The sequence below is a fragment of the Zeugodacus cucurbitae genome, chromosome 4 (genome assembly GCF_028554725.1).
Source record: "Zeugodacus cucurbitae isolate PBARC_wt_2022May chromosome 4, idZeuCucr1.2, whole genome shotgun sequence".
Lineage (NCBI taxonomy): Eukaryota > Metazoa > Arthropoda > Insecta > Diptera > Tephritidae > Zeugodacus > Zeugodacus cucurbitae.
The window spans coordinates 22,565,642-22,582,435 of record NC_071669.1 but is presented as its reverse complement, the minus strand read 5'-3'; the positions used below and the strand labels follow the sequence as shown (position 1 = coordinate 22,582,435).

At 32.6% G+C, this 16,794-nt stretch overlaps 4 protein-coding genes across 6 annotated transcripts in view; 2 read left to right on the top strand and 2 right to left on the bottom strand.

Moving 5' to 3' along the window:
• Nucleotides 1-73: 73 nt before the first annotated feature.
• Nucleotides 74-901, top strand: LOC105214595 (39S ribosomal protein L20, mitochondrial). Its single transcript, XM_011188119.3, has 4 exons — nucleotides 74-267; nucleotides 348-458; nucleotides 512-609; nucleotides 669-901. The coding sequence occupies exons 1-4, from the start codon at nucleotides 181-183 to the stop codon at nucleotides 823-825; spliced, it is 453 nt and encodes a 150-aa protein (XP_011186421.1). The 5' UTR covers nucleotides 74-180; the 3' UTR covers nucleotides 826-901.
• Nucleotides 888-1,858, bottom strand: LOC105214594 (10 kDa heat shock protein, mitochondrial). Its single transcript, XM_011188118.3, has 3 exons — nucleotides 1,700-1,858; nucleotides 1,326-1,487; nucleotides 888-1,263 (listed from the first exon to the last, which is right to left on the bottom strand). Exons 1-3 carry the CDS (start codon nucleotides 1,700-1,702, stop codon nucleotides 1,120-1,122), a joined length of 309 nt encoding a protein of 102 aa, XP_011186420.1. The 5' UTR covers nucleotides 1,703-1,858; the 3' UTR covers nucleotides 888-1,119.
• Nucleotides 1,859-2,305: 447 nt separating this feature from the next.
• On the top strand, nucleotides 2,306-3,795 carry LOC105214593 (protein-S-isoprenylcysteine O-methyltransferase). Its single transcript, XM_011188117.3, has 3 exons — nucleotides 2,306-2,749; nucleotides 2,809-3,180; nucleotides 3,251-3,795. The coding sequence occupies exons 1-3, from the start codon at nucleotides 2,519-2,521 to the stop codon at nucleotides 3,536-3,538; spliced, it is 891 nt and encodes a 296-aa protein (XP_011186419.1). The 5' UTR covers nucleotides 2,306-2,518; the 3' UTR covers nucleotides 3,539-3,795.
• A 2,707-nt stretch (nucleotides 3,796-6,502) lies between these two features.
• Nucleotides 6,503-16,794, bottom strand: part of Tret1_18 (facilitated trehalose transporter Tret1-2 homolog) — a 70,699-nt gene continuing 60,407 nt past the window's right edge. For all 3 annotated transcript variants that reach the window (XM_011188115.2, XM_011188116.3, XM_011188113.3), the window contains 3 exons: nucleotides 9,215-9,832; nucleotides 8,897-9,148; nucleotides 6,503-8,739 (listed from right to left, as the gene is read on the bottom strand). In XM_011188115.2, coding sequence (XP_011186417.1) covers nucleotides 8,167-8,739; nucleotides 8,897-9,148; nucleotides 9,215-9,805 — 1,416 coding nt within the window. In that variant the 5' untranslated portion in view covers nucleotides 9,806-9,832 and the 3' untranslated portion in view covers nucleotides 6,503-8,166. The remainder of the gene's footprint in view (nucleotides 8,740-8,896; nucleotides 9,149-9,214; nucleotides 9,833-16,794) is intronic.

Genomic DNA, 16,794 nt, shown 5'->3' with positions numbered 1-16,794 from the left:
AAAAATATCCACCCTGTATATGTAAACAGCTGATCAAAATGAACATAATGAACTTAATTCATTCAACGAACTGTCAAAAAAATTCATTTGCGCGGCCGAAAGGAGGTTATGTAAAATTGTTAATAACAAAGTGCGAAGGATTACTTAAAATTGTCCATTAGCAAACGTTTTACATAAAAAATGGTATCACCTACGCTTGCGCTTTTTGTAAGATCTAAGGGTCCTGATGAATTCTGGCGGAAACGTAGGATATTCAAAATGGCTGCGGTAGGTAAATCCAGCAGGCACGAGCTGTTGCATTCATATTTCCACTTGGCGTTTTATTGTTAATTAATTTATCCAAATAGCATTTTCGTGGACGCAAGCGTAACTGCTATTCTGTAGCCGTACGCTATGTGCACCGAGCTTTGGTGTATGCCACCAAGGGCCGTAAGCTGAAGAAAATGGACATGGCGGAGGTGAGTGTAGTGCATATTCAAAGAAATTAATAATTGACCAACCGTTATTATAGTTGTGGAACAAACGAGTACAAGCCGGTTGTGAGCAATATGGAATCACACTTGAAACATTCAAGGAAACACTCTCGCGCAACAACATTTTGTTAAACAAGTGGGTTAATTTTCATTTGAGAACGGAAAATGTAAACAATTTATTTGATTTATTTACAGAAAAGCATTAGCCGATCTTGCAATTTGGGAACCAAAGTCATTCGAATCTTTAGTTAAATTATCAAGAGAGCGTGCTGTGGTCGATTCCTTACCCGGCCTGAAAGAACGTTCGGCAATGAACCAAGTCTATGGCCTGGCCAACTTAAAGTTAGAATAGTAATAGTTATAGTAGGCTTATTTTCATGTACAAAGCTTTACAATAAAAATAAAAGAAAAATATTTCCAGAAACAAAGCGTAAAACCGTTTTATTTTCTTTCAAACCACACAACACGTTTACATAGCCGCAATAACAATATGCGAATATTTTTGTAAACTAGTCTACATCAATAGTAAATGGAATTTACAAACTAAGAAACAAATTTAATGAACCTCTTATCTCATACAAGAGGTCATACACTATTCACATTATGAAAACGTTCATTCAATTATAGATAGCATAATTCGAAAATTCTATTCCAATTTAGCAAGAATATCGGATTCGCGGAAGAGAATGTACTCCTTTTTGTCTTCCAACTCCACTTTAGTGCCACCGAATTCGGGCAAGAGGACACGGTCACCGGCTTGCACGCCAACTGGGATGTAGTTACCATTTTGCTATAAAAATAATTATTGTTAGTGAAAGTTTTTAATTGTATAAACGAAATTTTAAAGCTTACGGGATTTCTTGCACCAGGTCCGACAGCAACGACAGTACCTTGTAGGACTTTGCCCACCGATTTCTCTGGCAAAACAATGCCACCCTTTGTGGTAGTGATGGCCTCAGCACGTTGAATCAGAATGCGGTCCAAAGTGGGCAAAATTCTCTTAATAGCTTGAGACTGTAAAATAAATAACGGAGTAAACAAATTTATCACACAAATTATTGAATTGAAAATAAAATTTCGATTTGTTTCCATGTTACACAACACCCATGTGTAAAATAGCCGGCAATATTGAAATTGACAGCCTGCCATAGAAACATCGAGAACGCGCACTTTATTTCACAACACATAACGATGCTTCATGCAAATAACTATATTTGTGTACTAACCATTTTAGTTAATTATTTTATTGTAGTTTTAAATGCAAATTAGTCTTTAAAAACAGGAATTATTCCTTTGTTCGCTGATTTGATGAAAATCAAAAACTTGCGCAGACACGTGTGGTATGTCCGAACTCGGCTAATCAGAATTTGATAATGAATTTCACGATGAACTTCTTGTAAGAGTGGCGTTGGGCCACCCAAACATTCGTAGTAGAAAAACTACCAAAAAAAGTATGCATGGTTTATCTACAACTCGAGATAAAGGTATTCATTAATAATTATGATTTTCCGTCAAGTGAATTATTGAATTTTTTTAAATAAAATATGATATAATTTGTAGCCCATGTTCTGAAAAATTCATGTAAAAATAAACTGAAATCTTTAACTTTGGAGTTATAGTCTATTAGTCTTATTAATTGAAAAATAAATAGATTGCTCTTGAGTATTATTAGCTATACAACAAGCTATTACTTTTATCAGCTATTCCATGAGAGATATTATTCGTTTGTTTAAAGAACATTTCGTTATAACCATACCTGTTCTTTGAGATAAATTATTTTGTATTATCTCATGTCATTTCATTTCATCTTTTAATACCCTGCAAAATATTGACGGTATGGCAACTCATTACAACAGCTGATAGTTTGTTTATGTTGAAGAGGATACCTGCAATTATTTATATTCCTTAATTTGCACAAAGTTTTGACAAATGCCGCAGAATTATAGACAAACTGAGACATATAATTAGCAGCACAAACAACTTGTGATAAGTAAAATTAACATTCAATAGTACACTGCGGCAGTGGCATACAAAACTCTACGGTCATGAGCACGGGCCAAAGGACAACAACCATGGACAATAAATTGTGCCATGAAGGACGCTTGAGTTTATATTGTTACCTGACAACAACTATTATAGTGCTGATGGCTACTGTACCACAAATCTACTTTGGCACAGTACCAAATGTGTGGGGTGCTGCTATGTGGGGTCCCGTGCTGTATTATGCATTGATAAATATGGTGATACGTTATTTATTGCGCGATAATGATTACCAGGTAAGCAAAATATATTTCTCTTCATTTAATTGTAATTTCACAACTATAAACTCTTGCAGATTGCGATTCGTTCCACATTTTTGGGCTTTATGGAAGCTGTCAGCATACTAGTCATTTTGTTTGCCCCCAACGAGTTGAAGCAATTTGGTGTGTATGCCTTATTTATGGCATTCTTCCATTACTCAGAATTTCTTGCCATTGCGTGGTGCAATCCAAACAGTCTTTCCACTGATTCATTCATTCTAAATCACTCGATTCACTATGCTATAGCGGCTATAGCTAGCTGGATTGAGTTTGCTTTAGAAGTATGGTTGCTGCCTAGCTTTAAAGACTTCTATTACATTTGGCTACTCGGTGTAGTATTATGTGCAACTGGTGAAATTATTCGAAAGGTAGCCATGATTACGGCGCGAAACAGTTTTACGCATCTAGTGAGTACTCCAGCTTTCAAATATATTTTAATAAACCATCAAAATTTATTCAACATTTTTATTTGTTTAGGTTCAACACGAAAAGGCAGATAACCATAAATTGATAACGCACGGTATTTATGCTTACATGCGTCATCCATCGTATGTAGGCTGGTTCTGGTGGTCTGTGGGCACGCAAATAATACTACTCAATCCCGTTTGTATACTAATTTATACTGTTGTGTCATGGAAGTTCTTCCACGATCGCATCTTCATGGAGGAAATTACATTATTGAACTTCTTTCGCTCCGATTATCACAAATATCAGCAAAATGTGCCCACAGGTTTGCCATTCATTAAAGGTTATACTCTCGATTAGCTGACTGCAGCTGCTGATAAGTGTGAGCTGGAGCGCCATCAATGTGCTGTGCATTTAAATGAAAAATATTAAAACTAGTTTCTCACAATATCTATTTGTATTTAGGTAATTAATTAAGAGAACATAAAGTGTTGTACTAATAAGTATTTTTATTAACAAGAAATGTGTAATACAAATAACTTAATAATTGACTATTTTATTGCAGTAACCAAAATTATAATCTAATATTAAATGATTAATATTGTATTAAAAAGTAAAGTTCAAATAAAAGATTTGATTGACAATTATATTGGAATTTGTTTTTTTTTTGTAAAAATAAAGTTTAAACACTTGAGGGTTGCCTTTAAATAAATTATGTTTGCGTTCTGTTTTGACTTCTGACTTATCGGTGTTAAAATCAAATTCGTCAAGAGATTCCATACCCCTATAATCTTAGATTGCTTGTGTTCCCAACATAATGAGCGGTGCTTAGTGGAATTTGAATTCAGGTACATTCCGGTTATAGCGTTCTCTTTTTCAAATAAATGTAACATTTATTCTGCCCTGTACTCGGGTTTTCAAATTGTGAGTGATATTTTTTTTGTTCTTTTATCATGTAAAAAATTTAACACATTCAAAGAGGTCATGCAGCATGTGTATAATGTTGAAATGTAACAATGCAGCATTACATTTATATAACCTCCCTTGCTTTCTTATACCCTGAAATAATTTCATAAGTAAGGACTTATAACACCAAAAACTATAGTTCTAATAATAGATTACGATAATAGGATTCTAAATTTAGGTTACGAATACTGCGGGTTATGTCCTTGGTTTAACAAGTGCCTCAAGATTAAAATCAGAATCTAATAAAAATAAGTTGGAGAGAACGGCACTGTTGACTTACTTATGGATCATTATTATAGGAAAGAATATTTTTCTGCGAAGTGCAGTGACAGTATGTATACATATATGATTAGTTCCCCTGTGTCATTGACTCATCTTAACTATCCACTTGAAGAGCTGTTTCCATGAACTCTACGTAACCGTCAACGCAAACAGAACAGCTTTTTATACGGGATGTTTTATGTCGCTACAACTACAACAACTGAAAAACTCGAAAAGACGGCAGTCGCTCAAGACAGTTTTATCCGCTCTTCTTGTCTACTTGATCGCTTTAAATCCTCGTCAGATATTAAAAAAGACCTTAATGATACGTGGATGCATCAACGATTCTTCGGATACTCAGAAGGGCGGTATTAATGAGCGAAAGAGCATGGAATGGCAATTCGTCGATGGATCAGTGATAGACCGCAATTTTCTCGGTTGCATACAAGTTTAATATCTTTGTATCAAATGGTGTCCGCCATGTATGGAGAAAGTCAGGCGAACAGTTCAGCGGAGAATGCCTACAAATAGCAGTAAGTAGCTAGTAAACAGGATGTTTTTTTATAATGAACTAAAAGTGATTCACTTAATTGAAAACAAATTTTGGAAGCCAATATGTGCCCTCCATCGAAAAGCTGTATCAACACCAAAATGACGTCATCTTTCATGTTGACTCTGCGCCATGTCACAGTGCCAAGATCATAAGTATTTTTTTTAATACTACCTGTTATCAATCTCATTCATAACTAATTTTGATTTTTCTCCGTTTTTGCAACTCCCCGATTTTATGACTAAAATAGGAACAAAGTAGTTGGCTGGATGGCTGGGAACAGCCGCGATGTAGATCCAATCGAAAACTTGATGATGATTATGAAGAAACAGATAACCGCACAGAAGGCGAAGAACCAAAAAGAACTGGATTCAGTCCTTTTGGAGATTTGGTATGTTGTTGTTAGTCCATACCAGCCCAGATTAGGGTGGTCATTAAGGCAAATGCGTAACAAAGTATCGATTGAATATTTCCCAAAAGATATAGGCAAACAAATCAATGTGATAATACTATTTTAATGAATTTTTATATCAATATTTTATGTATATATATTCCTGATAGTAATATTTTAACCAAATTTAAAAAAAAACTCTCCACTGAAAAAATTAACACCAATATTTTTGGTTAAATTTATATTTAAATATTTTAATGTAATTGAAATAAAAACATATATTTTTTAGAAAACCAATTCGTTTAATACTTATAATTTGAAGTTGATAAAAAATAACATTTAGAAAAAATCCTTACTTTATATATAGAGTATTTCCTTTCTAAGCGCGAGCTGAGCACTGAACCTCTAAAAGTAGATTTCTCTATCTTCTTAATCCAAATGAAACAAACGGTACAATTACAAAAATCATAATATATTTTATTTTATTTCATTAAATATGTTATGTATTAACATGGCATTCTTTAATTTTCTGTTTAAACATGTTTACATTTATTACACATTTTTACTTGAACTATAATATTTTACACAGTATTTTTTTATATTTTTAATGAGAATAAATTAAAAATACAAAATAGGCACAAACTTAATGCTAAATTAAATTTTTGTTGTAAAGTATTTTTAGCTTAGTGTAAAACGAAAAAACATTTTAAACAAAAAGTGTGAGCTAAAAGAGTGTAAATAAAAAGTAAAATACATTTTTTTTCAAATAATTGCACAAATTGAATAATTATTTTTTAACGTTTAAAGCTTAAAATATTGCTTTCAACGCTCTACGATTCACAAATTTATTTAATTTGGGTTTTACTAAAGGTTTTTTTGGTGGCAGATAAAATTTTTTGTATTAGAGTTTTGTTTTCTAAAATAAACTGTAAATGTTGAAAATTTTTAATTGCAAAGTTAAGAAAATATTCGGTATGTCTTTGTGCGTTTACACATAATCACAAGACGAAATGCAGTTAGAAAGAAAATTGTTAAAAATTATAAAAAAAAACAATTTACAATTGGTATGTGAAAATGTGTTTATTTTTTATTTTAATTTATTTTAAATGCATTTTTATGCTTTCTACTTTACAGTTTGTTCGTGTATTTTGTGTAATTTCTTTTTTGTTTTTTTTTTTTTGTGTAATATAATATTTTGTATTTGTAAACTCTAATATGCTTGGTTGGTGGTATGCTGCTAATAGTTTTTCAAACCGCAATACTTTAAATTGAATTATTATTATTTTTTTTTTTTGTTTACCAACAAACCTAGATTACATACTTTACACACACATTCACGTTTCTCGTTGCTAACCCTCCTAACTTAACTCTGAAAACAGCTTAAACTTTTACAACAACTTGATTTTTCAACATTACATGCATTTGATTATAACTGTAATTTCATTAGGATATTCTCGTGACCTTCAGTCTTCTCTGTTAGTTTTATTTTCATGTCATCTTTACTGCTTTGCTTTTAAATTATTATTATTATTTTTAAATACAGTGTTAAAAAATTTTGAATAATTTTTGTACAAAATCGATTTTTAATAAAGTAATTATAATTAAAAAAATTTATTAAAAAATTAAAATAAAAACAATTTTTAAAATAAAAAATTTATTTATTTTTCAAATTGCAACATTTTTTGTTGTTATTAATTGTTTTCTTTCACAAAATCGATTTTCTTTAAAATAAAAATTAAAAAAACATATATATTATTTAAAAAAATAAAACAAAATCAATTAAAATTTTTAAATAAAAAAATGTATTTTTCAATTTGCAACGGTTGTTGTTGTTTTTGATTGTTTTATTTTTAACAAAATCGTTTTTCAAAAAAATAAAAACATAATTTATACAAAAAAAAAAATAATTGAAATCGATTTTTGTTTTGAAATTACAACGCTGTTCGTGTTTAAAAAAATATATTTTTTTCAATAAGCAAAAGATATACATATATTTCTTACTTTTTATGAATTAAATTACTTTTTCTCGTGTTTGTGTGGGTTTCTATGAAATTAAAATGCTTTTATCACCTAAAAACTTTTACATAAAATTGCATTTTCCTAGACACAAGTGAGTATATAAGTTATTTTTAGGTTACAACAAAACAAACAGATTAAAATTTCACTCACAAATACGTATGCATGTGTGTATATAAATATTTTAAAACAGCTTGAGTTGCCAACACAAAACAAAATATAAATATATAATGTGTACATAATGCGAATTACGGTAAAATAACATATTAAAATTATAACAATTACATTTCTACTATAAGCTTACATACATCATTAAATTATAAATTCTTTGTTGTAGAATTAGTGAAGGCGAAGGAAAAGCGTAATATTGCAGATTTTTCTTTTCTTTTTTTTTTTAATAAATAACTGCTTTTCCTCTCGTCTTGTATGCGCTTTAACTTAACATTAAGGCTTAATATTAGAGTCTATATTCATATGTATGTATGTATGTGATCATGTATCATGCGGTATATGTATTGTTATTAACTAAAATGATGCAATACTTTTCCAATAAAATTAAAAAATTAAATTAAATTAGAAAAGCATTAATACATGCAATGCATATTTCCGCCAGCCGACTGCCTGTGCGGACCCACTTCTTTCGCTTTTTTGAAGAAAATAGAAACGCTAACTCTACGCACAACATTAAAATGAAGTTCGAACTGCAACTCTTCCTTCCATTCCCTGTGTACTCGTGTAGTTGCTGAGTTATACACCGCCTCTATTTTCCGTTCTCATCTTTTTCTCGCGCTCTCCCGTTCTCATTTAAACAGCGCCATTGACTGCTGCAGGTGCTGTGCTCGCGTGTTTGCCCTCCAACTCGGCTTGAATCTCGTTCAAACTCTTGCCCTTGGTTTCGGGCACAATGAAGTACACGAAGAATACACCAACAATTGTAATGCCCGAGAAGAGCCAGAAGGTTTCGCCTTTGCCAATGGAATCGGTCAAGTTCACGAAGGTCTTGGTCACAATGAAGGCCAAAACCCAATTGGTTGTGCCGGCAATGGAACCAGCCACGCCCTTGATGTCAGCAGCGAATACTTCGCCCATCATCAACCATGGCACCGGGCCGAAACCGATTGAGAAGAGCACAATGAAGAAGCACAAGCTGACGACGGGCAACCAACCGATGTTGGTAACTGATGCGGCATCCTGATCTTGCAAGTAGAAGTAGACACCCATGGAAATGGTGGACAGCGCCATGATGGTGCCCGAGGTGAGCAGCAATAGACGGCGTCCAAGTTTGTCAACAACAATTGTCGATACAAAGGTGGCAATGAACTGCATGATGCCGACGACAATGGTGGAAAGATTCGCGTCAATGCCGGTGTTTGCGTCCTGGGGGGTGAGAAGAAGTAAACAGAATTAGTAAATAAACCAATAACTCAAACCAATAGGTAAAGAAAGGCTCGTTCGCTAGATTCTAACCTCACTTCAGGGTTTCACAACACTAAAACACTTTATTATGATCTTTAAAAGGTTGAAGAATACTCACTTCGAAAATTTTGGCCGAGTAGAAGATGACAGCGTTGATACCGCACAATTGCTGGAAGAACATAAGACCCAAGCTGACAAACAGAGCCTTGCGAGTAACGGGACGTGACAGACCGACCAACCATGATACTTCATTTTCCTTGATCTTTTCTTGGGTTTCGCGTAATTCCTCAATCTCAGCCTTGTATTCATAGTCCTTGCCACGTAGCCATTGAATGGATTTGACAGCGTCTTCATCCTTATTCTTAATGATCTGTGAATTAACAACAACAAGTTATTACATTTATACCGTTCAGACTAATTGACTTAAATTACTCACCAAGTAGGTGGGAGACTCTGGCATGAAGACGAAAATGACACCGAAGATCAATGGTATCAAACCGCAAACAATACTCATCCACATGACGTTGAGGCCAGCTCCAATGGCATACACAAACAATATACCAGCCGTTATCATAAGTTGAAAGAAGCTGCCAAGCGTGCCACGAATTTCCTTTTGCGCTATCTCGCCAGTGTACATTGGTGCGGCTACGCAGAAAGCGCCACCAGCAATACCCAGCAGGAAACGTGCAGCATACATCATAGCGACATTTTGTGCCCAGATCAACAAAGCCCAACCGATGGTGAACGGTATGACCAGCAGTAACATGGCCAATTTACGGCCAATCAAATTGATCAGTATGCCAATGGGTATGCAGACGCAAGCCGCACCTAATGTCATGGCCGAACCGACCCAGGAGAATTCGTCTTTGCTCACGGGGAAATCGTAAGCGCCATTGTAAATTTTCACCTCTGCCGGTGATGTCCAACCGAGCAGGGTACCAGCGGCGAAGGCACCCCCAGCAGCCGATAAAGCGGCCACATATTGCGGAAATGTTTTGGAGTTGGTCTGACTCGCACCGTGCACCATACTGCTGCCGAGTAAGTTCTCTTGGTCCTGTGTTATAGAAATAATATAAAATTATTAGTTTTTTATTTAACACGACTGTCTGTGTTGAGTGTAAATATTCATTTAAATATTACAATTAAAAAGAAAGTCAAAGTCATACATTAAAATGTCTAATAACTGCGTAGGAGTCGTTAAGTCGTTAGTCTCTCGTCTTTCGTCAATTCATCAAAACGGGCGCACGTGATAGCGCTAGATATCTGTTAGATTATACATACTTACGTACATATTTATATATATTTAATATGTGTGCAGACCCCCCACAACACTGCTTTGTTATCTGGTCAACTGAAAAGCTCTTAAGATAACAGTCAATTAAAAAATAAATATTAATTTTTGCACTAAGGGATTGTGCGAGGAAATGAAATGTGTTACGAGGATTTACGAGCATGACAAACTGATCTATATATTTTTTGGCAATAACTGATGGCACCATATTAAAATGTTGACAGATAAAAAACCTTCAAGTTTAAGCTAAGCATAAATTATTGGAGGATTGGGAAGAGTGGGTTTCATTATAAGCTAATTTAGAAAAATGACAAATTGATGATGAAATGTTTTAAGAGCTTTAGGAATAATATTATTGTTATTGGAAGCTTTGGGAATTCAAAAGGTAGTTTCATTTTAAAGTTACTTTAGTCGTTCAATAGCTCCAGTGTTTAAGGTATGGAATATTTGCTTTACACATAACAAAAAAGTAAAAGCTCAGTTTGCATTATAAAGTCATATAAACATACAGAGTGAAAGCTCGGAATAAACCTTTGTTTCTAAAACAACTATTTTTAGTAAAAGCTCAAAGGCAGAATATACACTTTTCTATCCACAGCATTCCTACTACTGAACCTTCAATGAGGTTCACTAATTAATAAGCTGAGGATTTGATAAGTTGAGATCGAGAATAAAACCTAATAATTCTTAGCTTTTATCCGATTCAACTACACTTTGTAAAAGCTCAATAGTTAAAAAGCTACCTTTTTATCCAAAACAACCTTATCAAAGAAAGTTGTGTTATTAAGGAGTTAATTAATTACATATAACCAAGTTAGATGAACTTATGTAATTAAATTGAAAATAAATGCCGAAAAAGCTGTTTTCATACAAATTGCAAAAGCTCGGAAAATATTTATTTTGCTGTAATCCATACTGGAGTAAAAGCTCAATGTCTAAAAAATGTCCTGCAAGCCGTAAAAGTTTAATGAAAGCTTCAAAGAATATGTGAGTTGTTATTTTAAAGGAAAATTGTTTTCTAAATTTTAATGAAAACATTATTATTAGTTCCTGTGCAGAAATACTTTTTTCAATAATTTTTCAAAAAGCTTTTCGCGAGTCAAACTAATAATTGGTATTGTACTAATATTTTCTATGGTTCAATGTTGCTTATCACTTACGAAACATATAAAAAACATTCGATAAACAGATAAACAATTCGTTGGTCAAAAAAAGAACATAAATAAAAATATGCTCAAAACACATATCTCAAGATTATTGATAATTTGGCTCAACTACTTGATTTTTGGTCGATTTCGAATGTGAGTGTTTACGTAAGTACAAAGGTAAATTCATTAGCGACAGATAATACTAAATGGATAACGATAACGATAAATTATATGATATTTGTGACGTAAAGCAAAATTAGTAGAGCAATGAGTTGATCAAATTCTAACAACTAGTAAACGATTGTTATCAGCTAATAATTAGAGGTAATAACATAAATATATCTGTAAACGAGGGTAATACGGGAGAGAAAAATTGGCGGTGTTCATATTTGAATGATATGGTTTTTGAAAAAGTGTTCAATCAAACAATGAAACCAAATAACGGAGTGCATTGTTTCTTTAAGACATTTTACCTACAAAACTTTAATCGATAATTTTCTGAGAATGTTAAAATCAGCGCAAAAGACCATTGTTATCTGACTTATATTATACAGGAAGGTGATACTATATGAAAAATAGGTCAGTTCTGTCATATTCAGACTCCAGTATTTTGCCATAAGGTATGAAATAGAAATAAAATAGATATTTTGATTTTATTTGCATTATATATGTATATCTTTATAATATTTATATATGTATCATTTACATATTTATTGCTTCTAACCTTTACTCAGAATATCACACATTAGACCGGATGCTACTATTATTAAACAGTTAATGTGAATTTCTACAGGCCTTCAGATGTGTTAACCGTTATGCGCCTGCACTTCCGGATTAGTTATAATAAAATTTATCTATATATAATGCACACACTTAGATATATATATACAACAAACGTGCGGCTTATTTGATATACCGTCGATTTGAATAAAATGACAAGCAAGTGTATGCGAACAATTTTAAATATTCACAGATATATGTACAAATAAACATTCATTCATTTATATATGTATATGTATTGTTGTTATGTATATTATTTTGCTGTTGACTGACACCTTTAAGTCTCATTAGATAATTGTTTTGAGTGTCTTCCATGCAAACATGTTTGCATGCACTTATGAATGTGTGCATATAATTGAATTTGAAGCATCGATTGAGTTATACTGCATCAATGAAAATTGTGCGTACTTGTTTTGTTCAAAGTGGGGATAGTAATACACATAAAAGCGCATAAATTATTGCGCAATAAAATGTTTAATATTCGCCACGTACGCTGTAGTGCAGTCGCACATGCAAATGTATATATGTATATAGATATGCACTCAAGTATAAGTAAATATGTATTTAGTGTGTAAAGTGAAAAGTGGCAATTGTTTTTAACGTCAGGCTTTGACCTTAATTAACATTTCATTGCGTGGAAAAGAAAGCTTTTGAATATTAAAAGGTGTTGACAGTGACAATTGGTAGTTGTTGTTGTATAATTTTATTGTAGTTTTGTACAATATCGAGCGCTTCATAAATAAAAATGACGCTAATCGGTGTATAATATATGTATATATAAATATATATTTATTTTACTATGAGTAGCATAAAGCACTTCAACGCTATTGACTAAATCAAGCTTCAATCACTTAATAAACTATTACTGTCAATAAAAACCTTTAATATACACTAACATACATACAAACAAGTAAGTATTATGTTACATGGCATGCCTTCCGTTTTATCGCTTCCTTTACAGGGTGCTGTTGGTGTGGGCAGTTTTATGAATAGCCTAGCTGATAGTGGCCCTTCTGTTATTTTCTTGTAATTTCATATCAGTGACATTGATTTGATAGCATCCAGCTACTATGCTATACTATGATATTTACTGTACAAAGTGCAAATAATAGAAAGCATTAGGGTGGTACTTAATAAGCTCGAGTGAGTTCTTAAACAATATTTATGACACTCATAATTAAGAGGAATATTTGGAATTATCAGTATTAGCATTTATCTGAATTTAAACAAAATTTAAATTGTCAAAAATTATAATAAAAAATTTTTATTAAACAAAAAATATTTATTAATTATTATTAATTTTTTTAGACTTCGTTTAAAATACAATTTTCTTATAGAAGACGAAAGTTTTGATTTCAACTCGAAGACAAATCATTAATAAATGTTATTTAGCGCGGAAAACAAGAATTTCTTAGCCAAATAAAGAAACAAAACTCATTTGAAAACCATAATAATAAGTTCGATTAGGCATTCTCTAACGCAAGGTGAATTGAAGAGAGCTATTAGAGAAGATAAATAATTTGTAAATTTTTAATTTTTATTATTAAAAAAATATCTTTAAATATTATCAAGATCCTCTCTCTCTCTCTTGCTTGCTATGTTTTCTTTTTAATTCATTGCACACCCTAATACCGAGCGACTTCCAGTCCTATTAAAATACTCAAGGAAGTGAATGCCGTCAGGTATTGTGTAAGCATATTTATAACACCGAAGTTTGGTATGCCAAACGAGTACTGCTCTACATACCATATACATAAGTGAAATATATTCCACTCCAGCTCCGAACTTATTGATATTTGAGCGAATTGTTTGCGAATTCCGTTTAATGACCGCCCACGCTGCGGCTGATAAAACGCAAAGAAATGCAAACGATTTAATGCGATTATTTTTTGTTTTTGCTTTGCATTATCACTATATAAATTTGCCTTCTTACTTGAGTAAGAATGAATGAAGAACAAAGCATAAGGAATTGGAAGCCGATGCCTGACTTCCAATGCATTTCAAATATTTGTGCGTCAATATTAAAAATGTTTTATGCGCAATAATGCTCCTTTCTTGTTTTTGCTTTTTATTTTTTTTTTTGTCAACATGCTTATCGAAGCGCAGAGTTCATTTGAAAGTCAAGCGTTGAAAATAATGCGAATGCCTGTGGGTGGCTTACTCACCGCAGTTGATGATGCACGACATCGGTGTGGTCTTCATTGTCACCTGCGTCAACGTTAGGTTGCTCACGCATACCGTAATTGAAAAGCCACCCACAAGCGCTGTGTTAGGCTATAGCAGCGCTTAACCTGCTATTATTATCGATGATTACAAGCAGGGGTCACCAAAAATACATATTTACTCAACAATAATATAGCTTGTAAGCCCCATATATATATCTTGGGTTAGGTTGGACGCTTTTGCAGCAAAAATATTCACCCTTCCATACCTTACTGTTATTATCACTTCTCCGGCATTTTATTCATATAGCTTCTAATTTTGGCGCAATATTTATAAATCTATAAGCAATGAATCACCCCAAACTTTTTCTACACTTTATCATGTAGACATCGACATAAATATTGTATGTACACCTGGGTGTACTATTTTCGAACTATTTACAATGGCATGTGATAAGAAAACAATTAGAGATTCGCAGTAAATGCTTTGTTAGCTGGTAACAAGAATTCAGCCATATAATTCACACCTTTTTCTGCCAAATAAAAGAAAATTATTCACGGGTTTATAGAGGGTTCTCCAGCAGGGATGCTTTGAATTCGAATTCGATATTCGAAGAAAGTTTATAATTGTCATTACCTGTCATTTACTAGAATGTGTTTGAGGGGATTGCTTTGATTACAGTTAATTTGAAAGTTTGACAGTTCGATTCGAATTTATCGAACTTTGTAGCCCCGATGGCTAAAATCCATTTGAATAATGTTGTAACTTCCAGATAAAATAAATATCATTTTAATTTCTTAAAAAACTGTTCGTTTCGGTTCTATTGCAAACCCCTATATTTCTGAATGAATCGCCAATAGAATGCTTGTTATTGAAAAAAGTAATCTTCCATTAATTATTACAAAGATGAGACTTTCAATTGCAATTAAGTGAAATATAAGGTAATACAATAAAGAGCGGAATAGGCAGAGGGAAAAACTTTCAGTAGAAAATTTTGAAGGGTGTTATTTATACCACAATCATGCAAAATCAAAAGTAACACATTTTGAACACCATTCAAGGAATTTCCTATTCATATATATTTGATTAATCTGTTGATGTTCTTCCTCTTACTATAATTTAAGATTATTTATCCGAGTAAATATACGAGTACTATTGGTGTATATGGTATATAAAACTGTCAAAGACTTAGTACTCTCTATAACTCTTCTATGATTCAGGATATATGATTCTATGGTCCAGGGCACATAACTAAAAGATTAAACAACAATTTGATCAATAAGGACTTCAGTACTTTTACAGACACAATTAGAAGCCTGGTGTTACACAAAGTATACATATCGTTTGTTCCAACATGTGCCCTAACAATCGCTTATAAGAACTAGATGGGGGGTCCTTATTAAATTCTCAGGTATGATTATGAATAATTGTCGGTTATTTATTGCAGGAAAATAGATAACCCTTTCTAAGAAGCTTGAGAGCATCGCGAATTGTTTTCCTATTTCTTTTACTATTTCATTAACTTTTATGTATTCCTTTCACTGTGTCCAAAAATACATGTAATGCAAAGTAGTTCTCTGAAGTGTTGCCTATTTATGGTAGAAAATATTCTCCGCAATCCAGCACTTCTAGAACGAAAAGAGCAGTGGCATTACTCTAATTAACAGCCTTAACCGATTTTTCATTGTTTACATACAATTTTATTTGCACCAATTTCCAAAAGTGGAACAAACATTATTGTGCAAAGGCGACGACGAGAGCCACATGCTAAAGCGAAGCGATTTATATGAACACAACTAGAGAATGACGAAGTGAATAATGCCAAGTGGTGTAAAGGCGTATGAATGAAAATCATTGTTTATTTTGTTCAAATTTGTTTATCAATTTCACTTAGAATTATGAGCAAAAAAAATCTCTACGAGGCGTATGAGTAATGGACTAATACAGATAATAAGTTTAAGTATAAATGATGCAGCAAATATAATAAATAAATAGTAAATTGAAATTAGGTAATGCATGACCTTTTTAACCTTGCAGCCGCGCTGTGGCATAATTACCGGGTAACAAAAGGGAGCAACAGTAGGTGCGCGATAATTTGCATCAGTAACATGAAAACGGGATTGTAATCGTAATGTAATTGTTGATATTTGTAAGCAATTATTGCTAAAGTTATATCAAGAATCTATTTCAGTGCTGTCTGTATTTTCATACACTTTGAGTTACAGCATTTCAGACAAGGATATTTGAGCTCTGAACATTTGTAATTGTGGTTAACAGAGATGCTGCCGTAAAGTACGAGTATTATGTATGTATGTATATTTATTATTGTACAATATGTTACGTACAATTGACGCAAATGACAACTTGTACGACAATCTTTCTATATTTACAAAAGCTCAAATTTCATATGATACATTTGTCTTTCTGTTTGTATACATATTTAACTAGACTATCTGCTGTTTGTTTGTATGTAAATTATTTAGGTGCGCATAGTAGGTTTCCTTTTTCTATAAATTTGTCAAAATGTCGGTGCTGCTGATTAATATCAATAAAATGTGGTTAAATTTCTGGTTTTATAGCTATAATGTACATATAAATAAAATTTAGCACTGAATTCTATTCATGTACTGTTGA